We start from the raw sequence: 9,924 nt of genomic DNA on the forward strand, positions 1-9,924 counted from the left end.
TCATTTCTTGAAACAGAGAGAAGAGTAGGGGAAGGAAGGAAGGAAAGAAGAAAGGAAGGAAGGGAGGAAATAGGTCTATACTATAAATACATATATAATAAATATATGTTTTTACTTAAAATATAGAGAGAATACCTTTTTATAATCATAAATAGGCTTCTACATCTTCTATACACAGTTCAGTGTATGGGTGTTCTATTATTTATGTAAACAAACCTCTATCATTGAATAAATGGTTTTTACAGTTGCACTCTAAAAAATGTGACGAGCATCCTTACACAAACATTTTGTGCACCCGCCTGCCTATTTCCATAGTTTAAATTCTCAGTAGTGTAATTGCTAAGTCAGAACTATACTTATTATAAGCTTTTGTTCATGTTGCTAAAATCACCATAAAGGCGTCATTCCCATGTAGACTCTATCCGAGACAATACTCATCTCCACATCCTTTCTGGGAATTTATCTTTTTAAAAAATGTGTGATCAGACTACACTAAATGGCCCCGGGTACCACCCAGCGACCTGAACGCTGCCTTTGCCTTGGCAGGTTTGGGAAGGGGGAGAATTGCGCTGGCGCAGACGGCTGGGGTTCTGAGGAGTCTGGAGCAGGAGGAGCCCTTCGACTTGTCCCAGAAGCGCCGGGCGTTCCAGTCCGATGGGGAGAGCGCCAGGGGCAGCTCCTGCCAAGAGGAGGAGGAGGATGACAACTGCTACGAGGTGGAGCCAGACAGCCCTGGCCTGGCCTCCCACAGCAGGCAGCCCTGCGCACCGCGGGACCTCTCCGCCAAGGCGGAGCCAGCCCCCAGAGCACGCCACGAAGCCTGTGAGGAGGAGAAGGAGGAGGAGAAGGAGGACATGTTGGAGGAAGGACACGAGGAGAAGAGCAAGGACAGCCCTGAAGCAGAGGGCGGCCAGGAGAGAAACTGTGCCCACAGAGACGAGTGTCCCAGCCTCAGGGCTCTACAGAGCACCAGGCGGGGTGCCTCCTTTTCTGATTACTTGTACTTCAAGCACAGAGATGAGAGTTTAAAAGAATTACTGGAGAGGAAAATGGAAAAACAAGCAGTGCTTTTAGGTATCTAAGTGGGCAGTTTTAGAATTACATTTGGAAAATGAGAACTAGGCAGTTCAAATATAGCTTTCTGCATGAGCTGTCATTTGCTGGAGACAGGCGAATGGCGCACATCTTCACAAATGGCTCAGACAAAATGAACAGGGACTGTCCTCAATAATGCAAATGATTCTCAGGTCATTCATGGGACCCTTGATTTTTAACACACTTGCAGGGTCTTCTTCAGTGTTATTTTATGCATTTCCAGTTTAATAAGCTGTACATATTCTCCTAGATATGATTGTAAGCTGATGCTGAGGTGCTTTTAGAAATTCTATTTTTCTTTAACTAATATGCAATACATGGTAAATTTTTTTCAAGTTGCAAAAATATGGTGCTTGACATGTTACCTTATTAATGACTATTTTTTCCAGATAGATGAAAATGAGTAGGAGTATATGTAAAATTTGCCTTTATTAAATAATCAAAAATGCCAGAATGAGACAGGAGGGTGAGTTATTAAAAAGGATGTTCTCACATAGTTGTTGCAGAAATAAGATAAAAATTCAAGAGAAAATGAGTAATTTTGACTAAGGGAAACCCAGCCCCGGTCTGCCTTGCTCCGCTCCAGTTACCATCATCAGGTGTTACATTCAGAGCATATTTTCTGATGGCCCAACAACACTCAGTGTCTACAGGCCAATGCCCTGTGTCTGAGCAGAGCTACCTCCTGGAGACCTTGCTCCGAGGCCTCATGTCCCATAAAGCAGTTGCAGGAAAAGTTCTCACCTTTGAGCCGTGGATTTTTCCGTAGTGCTGGAGCTGGGTGAGTGAGGAGGGAATTCTCCCTGAACTCTAAGTTCTGACTTATTTGGAATAATTGAATAACCACCAGCTAATCACTAGTAAGGGAGAGTCTGGGCTGTGTTCTCAATGCCACCCGTGCATTGGAATCATCTTGGGGAGCCTTTTAAAAAATAACATGCTGGGGTTTCACAGTCTGAGAGTCCGACTTAATTGTTACAGAGTAGAGCCTCAAGTGTTGGTTATTTTCCAAATTGTCCCATGATTCTTATATGCAGCCAGAACTGAGAAAACTGACTGGGCTAAAATAGTGGCTCCCAGGACCCCCTCCCAGGGACTCCATAAATGTTTCTGTTTCTGGCTACAGACTCTTTAAGGTAGAGAGCAGGAGACCTTGAAATTATAATGCTGACTTAGGCTTTTTACCTGTTCTGTAAGAGCCTCACAGGGGACACACACACACACACACACACAAACACACACACACACACACACACACACACACACACTGTATAAACACACTTTTTATACTAGAAGATGATGCCTATAATGTTTATGGTCACTTAATATCCTTAAAAATATATAACCAGCCTATAGTGACTAATTATTTCTTCCTAGATGCTTGAATCATGATTTCAGTGAGTGACAATGACTGTAATGGGTGCGTCAAACTCAGCAGATAGGCTTTCTTTAAGCACAGGTGCCAAGTAAATCAGTACTGACAGGATGTCGCATACGCGTGACTGACCGTAAGCAGTAACTCTCTGGTACTGTGTCTGTGTTTATGAAAAAGTTGCTTCTTGGTTGGTAGTTTCAATTCATTTGTAGAGCTAGGTACTGTTTATTACTTTGCTTCTTCTCCTCTCAAAGTTTCTAGTTCATTTCTTTGGGACACCTGGCCCCTCTCTGACTGCTGGATGCTGGCTTTTTCTCTTGGCCGAGGTGCTTCCCCATTGGCCTCATTTAGCTTTCACCCATGTGCTTTGTCAATCGTGATGCATTTCTCCTGCCACCTTTTTACCATAGTCATCTTTCAGCTGCCATGTGTCGAGGACCCACTATAAGACTTCCGACTTGTCCTGGCTCTGGCTAGCTGGAATAGGGACCGGGAAATCTAGATTAGCAAGCTCTAGTCTTTTCCAATCAAAATGAATTATGTGGGGATGTTTGAGGAACAAGTTAATGTCGAGATGGTGAGAGTATGGTATAGAAGAGAGTGTTCTCATATTGTCTACTGAGGAGCCAGAGGTCCCTCTTAGGCACCTCCAGAGCTGCGAGGGGAAAGGGAGAATAATCAGCTCTCATGCCCATGTCACTCAGAGTGGCTCAAATTTCATCTGTTTTATATGTTAGCCTTCCAAGTAAAATGTCATTTTGAGGGAGAAAAAAAGATCCTAGGAAAAGTAATTTAAAAATGTCATAGAGTATATTTTAAAGCCTGTTTTTAGTTCTTGATTCTGGGTATGAGATATTTAATTAGGTCTAACTCCATGGTTAGTATACACTGACCTTTTGAGAACCAAGGTTGAAATGTTGGTGTTGTATATTGCTGAAGGACAACCCTGGTTTAGACCTGTCGATCCAGGGTAATTACCAGTCATGTCACCTTAATTCTCAAATGCCCTAGTTTGTGTGATAAATTATATGGAGACCTATGCATAAGCACAGAGCTCAGGGAAGGCCTGGCCAACCATGCTTAGTGAGCCGATTAACCAGAGTGCAACCCTGAAGGGAAGCCCCTGGTGCCATCTTTAGAGAACTAAAGGATGAAACCATCAAGGTTACCAATGCTCCAGGGCCAGGACAGCATGACATTCATCACATTGTGACACCCTGAAAATAGGTCACTACCAAATGCTTTCCAGGCTTTTGACCACTGTCGCTTTGAACTAACCAACTGACCAGACAGATGGCATACTTTTATCTTTTTCTCCTGACCTATGATTAACTCCTCATGTTGCCTTCCAATTCTTTTATCCTTTCCTTTTTAAAAAAATTTTTACTCCCCACTGGTCATAAGACTGAGGCCGACCTTTCATAACCCCACAAGGGTAACTAGTGTATTTGTATGAGTAGTTGCATGAGAAAGCCCAATGTGCATACTGTATTTATTAAGCCCTGAAGGCATTTAATAAAATATTAACATCGTGTTTTGAATTGTGATCTTTGCTTGGCTGGAACAAAATGTAACAAAGCTAACATTTCAAATCCTTCACATATTTGGACACTATTACACCAAATGTTGATTTTGTACAGAATTCTGGCTTGCTATTTAAAAACTAAAACTCCAAATGTGTAGCACCCCAAGTTGTGAATATTGCTTTCTGCTTCCGTGAAAAAGCAGTTTACCTGAAAAGAGCATGTAACCTATATTTTGTTAATTTAAGCAAATAAAGACATGTTGAAAAAGCTGAGTTCATTATTTCCTGATACCTGAAATTTTGCAAGGAAGCTGCCCTTGTCACTATCTTACTCCTGCCCTTGTGCTCAAGTGATTCTCGTTGGCTGGGGTCTCAGTCCCAGGGACATAGATGTTGAATTCTACCCCTGTCAAGGTTTCAGAAAGAATTAATGCCCCTCAAGTTGGCTGCAGGAAGGTGACATCTTCCTCGTTCTCTTCTTTTTTCCAATTCTAGAAAAATTAGTTCTGGAAGGGTGTCATGGGGAAATGGGAGGTTATAGGCAAGATTGCCTTATTCTGCAGCAAATTCTTTATAGAATAAAATTCAGTCAAAAGGAAGTGTACTCTATGGGCAAGAGCACAGATTCCGGTCCTGGGTTCAAAGCCCAGTTATCCCACTTCTAATTCATCTGTGCCTCAATTTCCTCATCTGTAAAATGGGACTGGGAACAGTACCTTGCTCACAAGGTTGTTGTGTGGGTTAAGAGTTAATATGCAGCGATCCCTAACCCCTAGGCTGTGGACTGGAACTGGTCTGTAGCCTGTTAGGAAACTGGCCACACAGCAGGAGGTAAGTGGTAGACAAGCGAGTGAAGCTTCATCTGTATTTACAGCTGCTCCCCAGCGCTAGCATCACCACCTCAGCTCCTCATCAGATCATCAGGCATTAGATTCTCATAGGAGGACCGGTCTCTGGTGCCCAAAAGGTTGGAGACCACTGAGATAATATATGTGCAACACTTGTGTGCCTTTCTCACAGTTTATGTCATATAAGAACTAGTCATTTATTACCATCAAAGAAGTGGGTAAAAAACAGAACACTCAGTTCTCCCTCCTCAGCAGAGAACTCACAAAGCTGCATCAACATGGGAAATCGTCCGTTTCTGAGACAACTTCCCTTTTAAACATTACACATTGTTATATGCCAAGCACTGTGCCAGATTGATTTACACATTTGATCTCATTTAAGCCTCACACGGCTCTGAGAGGCGAACCGTGTTATCTTCATTCTGCTGATGAGGAAATGGAAGTTGAGGCGAGTGAAATAACTTACTCCAAATTACCTACCTAGTCGGTAAATTCCTCCTCTGCCTTCAAAGCATGTAGCTGGTAGCAGGTTGAGTTCTCTGGAAGTAGGCGTTGAGACAAATGTGGGTGCAAGATGCTTACTAAGGATTAGCACCAATGAAGGGAAGGAAGAGGAAAGACGATTGAGCGAAGAGAAGCCACACTGTGATGCAGGCCCGACCAAGCCTCAGCAGGCAGCCCTGGGGCAAATATTGCCCACATTAGGCAGAGGTGTCCAGGCTTTTGCAGCCCCATCTTTCTCAGTCATCAGATGTGGGCTGCCCAGGAAGGGGACATATGTCCTTAGGAAGATGTGACTCTTTAGCAGGAGCAGACCCTCAAAGAGCCAGTGGCTGGAGGCTGTCTGCTGACCACACTCCCCACAGTTTGGTGCAAGTCCTTCCTTGAAGAGAAACTGAGTGACTCATCTCTGCATCTACCACAGCCTACTCCTTGCACCACTGCACTCCACTTCTTCATGTATATTTATAGATCATCACTCCCAGGATTCCCATGGGCCTCTATTTTAAGGGAAAACTTAGAATATGAGAGTTAGTGGGACAAACTTCAGCCCCTACTGCAGCCCCCTAAGAGACACAACGTTTTCTCCTTCCTCCATTACCTGTATAGATCCTTCTCACCACCAATCTCAGTAGCTTTTCAAATCCTCATCCCCACGGGGTCCAAGACGTGGTCATCATGCTGCTATGTTGAAGCCCAAGCCCCTGGTATGACAGTATTTGCAGGTGGGCCTTTGGAAAGTAATTAGGTTTAGATGAAGTCATGAGGGCGAGCCCTTCATAATGGGATTAATGTCCTATAAGAAATGGGGTAGACCAGAACCCTTTCTCTCTCTCTCTCTCTCTCTCTCTCTCTCTCTCTCTCTCTCTCTCTCTCTCTCTCTCTCTCTCTCTCTCCACTATGTGAGGATACAGCAAGAAGGCAGCAATCTGAAAAGCCAGAAGCAGGTCCTCACCAGACACAGAACCTGCCAACACCTTGATTTGGGACTTCCCAGCCTCCAGAACTGTGAGAAAGAAATGTCTGTTTAAGCCGCCCAGTCTACGTTATTTTGTTATAGTGGCCCAAACGGATTAAGACACATGCCCTTTTCAGAATGAGGTTAATTTACAGTCACAAATGGGGAAGAGAGTACCAAAAGAAACCCAAATGAGCCACCTGGGCTCCACACACATTCCTCCCCGACCCATTGTCTCTCTCTTCATGATCGGCTCAACACAGCAGGACAGAGAGAGCGATGCAGGGCGAGGCCGATGTGAAAGCCACAGCACAAGGGTGAAATAAGATTGACATTTTATAAAGCCCATGCTGACTATAGGGTGGAGTATGGGTTGGAAGGAAGCCAGGAGGATGCTGGGAGACCAATAAAAGGCAGTTTTGATAGTCTATGAGAAATAATATTGGCCTGAATTAAGGAGGTAGCAAAGAAAAAGCCAGAAATGAATCAGTAATTCAAAATCTGTTTTGGAGGTCTAATTGATTGTTCTACCAAAATCAAATTTTAATAATAAGATGAATGCCTATTTTTCAAAGTACAAAATAAAATGACAGTTTAAGGCTCACCTCCTCATATAATGACAGGAGGGATGATTTAGATCTTTATAGTTAAAGATCTAAAACCCATGCTCTTTACTCGGTTGGCAGGAGAGCATATTTACAAAGTATGTAATATGTGTAGAATTAAGTCTATAGGTTTCTCTTGGTTTTGTTTTGAGTTATAATTGATAAAGAAGTAAACAGTCGATACTGGAGAAGACATTGCAGCTTCTCAGACACAAATTTTGGAAAGAAATGGCTGAAGTAAAGACAAATGAGCTAGAACTCCAAGACCATAAGGTGAGGCTGCAAAGATTCCTTTTCACCCCCATAATCCCTGAGGACATCTCTGACTCAGATAGTAAAATAATACATGTTCATAATAATGAACTTGTATGGTCAAAGAACAATTAGTTAATTTCTACCATATTTAGTAAATGCATTCCGAATACATTTTCGTTTTAAACTGTTCAGTTCTCAAAGGGTGACTATTCAATGATCTGGGAAATTTTATCCAGTGAGCACATTATTTTGTAACAAGGCAGAATAGAAATGTTGGCATCTTTTAAGTCCCAAAGTAAATTGGCTCATGGCACTACAGAAAGCACCTTAAGAAGAAATAAAAAACAAAAATGTGTGGAAGGAGTCTGTCCCGGTCCTCAAGGAACATACAGTTCTTAACAGGCCAACAGAGACTGGCAGGAACACGGCTAATGGCTTTTCAAATCTCCTTTCTCCAAATCTCCAAAGCCTTAAAGCTAAAAACTGTCCTCTCCGTGAAAACCCAGGTGTGAACACAGCCGGGTCCTGAAGCATTGTGGTGTTTCATTTTTTTGCACAGCAGATCTGAGCCAAGAGTAACTTCCAGTCTCATTACATACTTGCTCTACAAGTGGAGGAAGACATGCTCATTTGATAGCTGGGGAGTGACCCTTATAGGGTCCCTGGGGACCCAGTATCAGTGGCGCTCACTGTTTCCTCTTCCCTGGATGCAACAGAGAGAGAAAAAAAGGAGGTTGGCTCTTTTCATGATTTTCCTTTTTAATTTTTGTTGAAAATGGAACTGTGTTCTCTTGATCCTTCAAACAAATGGAGGGGAAGTGGAAGCCCAAAAGTTTCTCTTAGGTTCCCCAGAGAGGGGGGCTGTGTTTGTAGTGTGATGTGGGAAAAGTCCTGTGTATCTGCTGCATTGTCACGTTGTACCAGAGTGATTTGCAGTAGGAAGTGTGGGATGAATACAGCATCTACATAAGAGAAAGTGATGGAGTCACAGCCTTTGAATCAAAGATCTCAATTTACCCTTCATCTCTAAGACGTGCTTCCCCTGACCTCCACCCCCCTGCCCTGCCCCATCTTTATCAGATGATGAAAGAAACACAAGAACACTCTCTGAACTTGACCCAAGCAGAAAGTCCAGCCAGAAATCCTTGCTCTTTAGAATGCACTTGGGCAGGGAGGGTGAGAGGAGGAGGGTGCTTAGAAGAACATTCCAGAGATCACAGAGGCAATGTGAAGTTTTCCCTAAAGCTTCTGGCATTATACCTGGAGAATCATTTTAAACTAATATTTGAAATATGCACTGTGAGTTGTTTCACAGGGCAGATCTTAAACAAATGGTCTTTGGAAGGAAAATGAAGATATATAATGAAGACACATCTAAAAGGATTACAGGGATACTTTAATTTTAGCAACTCATCATATTAAGATACTGGCAAATAATTTTTTGTTTCTTCTAGAAAGCAGTAGTAATGAAACTGGTCACCACCCTGTGTCAGATGAGGGGATGGATGGAGTAAAATCTATTAATCATTCCGGACTTGCAGAGGCGACAGCTGTGTCATTTGCCATTGTTGAAGGACAGCTCCCCTCCCAACCTGTAGCAAATTAGTGAAGAAAACAGCTTCACCTGGAGTGGCAGGGTATCTGAGTCAGAAGACTTTAAAATCTTTAGCTGTGGTTTTGCAAGACTGCATACATAGAGCATTGAGTTAGCTTCTCACTCCCAAAAAACCAATAGGAAGTAAAATATGAAATCCCCAGCAATAGTGAAGTCTTTATAGAAAGAAAAGGCAAAAATCAAAGCAAGGTGATGCAGAGCCTTAGAAACAGATAATTACAATGCCAGCCTCCCAGGGGACATTCAGTAAACATTCATGGAATACAATGATGCATCTCTGTGAAGCAAGCCCTTCAGAAGTCACTCTGAGCCGCTACCTGAAGACACATGTGATTTTGTGGATTTCAAAGAGTTCACTTTGTGAAAACTCTGTGTGCCTCCACGCTGCTAATCCCCTTACCTTCCTACAGGGACACTTTACTTTTAATCTCACGTCTATGTAATCAAACGCTTCACCTTATTCAGACTGTTAGCTCTCTGAGCCAAGAGCCTGGCCACCACTATGCTATTTCCAGCAAGTTTTTAGACAGGCTTAAACTGGATGTAGCCACTATCTCTGCTTCTCCTTGGGAGACTAGAAGAAAGGTATAAGATTATTACATGAACTTGCCAGTAAGATTCTTCAAAAGGACCCATACAAAATACTGTCTAAAAATATGCATCTTTCCAATGTGGTCAATTAAAACTCTATGGAGAAAAGGGGGTTTTCCTGGATGGTGGTATGAGGAACTCAGTGAAATCTTAGCCCCAGAGAGATATCTATTAAATTGGTTTTTTAAAAAAAAAACTACAGGCCATGCCACCCTGAACATCCCCGATCTCGTCTGATCTCGAAAGCTAAGCAGGGTCAGGCCTGGTTATTACTTGGATGGGAGACCACCTAGGAAGACCAGGCGCTGTAGGTGTAAAATAAACAAACAAACAAACTGGTAAAAATCAGCAAAGGCGATCATTCAAAATCTCTGGAGCTTGACCAAAGGGCTTACAATAATTTAAGAAAGATTTATTCAACAAATGGACAGAAATTCAGTAGTAATAGCAAAGGCATGGTAGCACTCATCCCACCATCCAGAGACACATGTGGAAGACTGTTCCTGTGGGCTTGACAGCCAAGTGGCAGCCCCCATCTCCCCGGCCCCAAGCAGAA

General features: G+C 42.9%; 1 protein-coding gene and 1 pseudogene across 20 annotated transcripts in view; both read left to right on the top strand.

The window, feature by feature from the left end:
- ZNF366 (zinc finger protein 366) overlaps window positions 1-4,869 on the top strand; it is a 264,426-nt gene extending 259,557 nt beyond the window's left edge. For all 20 annotated transcript variants that reach the window (XM_036225246.1, XM_036225243.1, XM_036225257.1 and 17 more), the window contains one exon: window positions 547-4,869. In XM_036225246.1, coding sequence (XP_036081139.1) covers window positions 547-1,082 — 536 coding nt within the window. In that variant the 3' untranslated portion in view covers window positions 1,083-4,869. The remainder of the gene's footprint in view (window positions 1-546) is intronic.
- Window positions 4,870-9,562: 4,693 nt separating this feature from the next.
- Window positions 9,563-9,682, top strand: LOC118607405 (annotated as a pseudogene).
- Window positions 9,683-9,924: the final 242 nt, after the last annotated feature.

This window comes from Rousettus aegyptiacus, unplaced genomic scaffold (assembly GCF_014176215.1).
Source record: "Rousettus aegyptiacus isolate mRouAeg1 unplaced genomic scaffold, mRouAeg1.p scaffold_m13_p_8, whole genome shotgun sequence".
Taxonomy (NCBI): domain Eukaryota; kingdom Metazoa; phylum Chordata; class Mammalia; order Chiroptera; family Pteropodidae; genus Rousettus; species Rousettus aegyptiacus.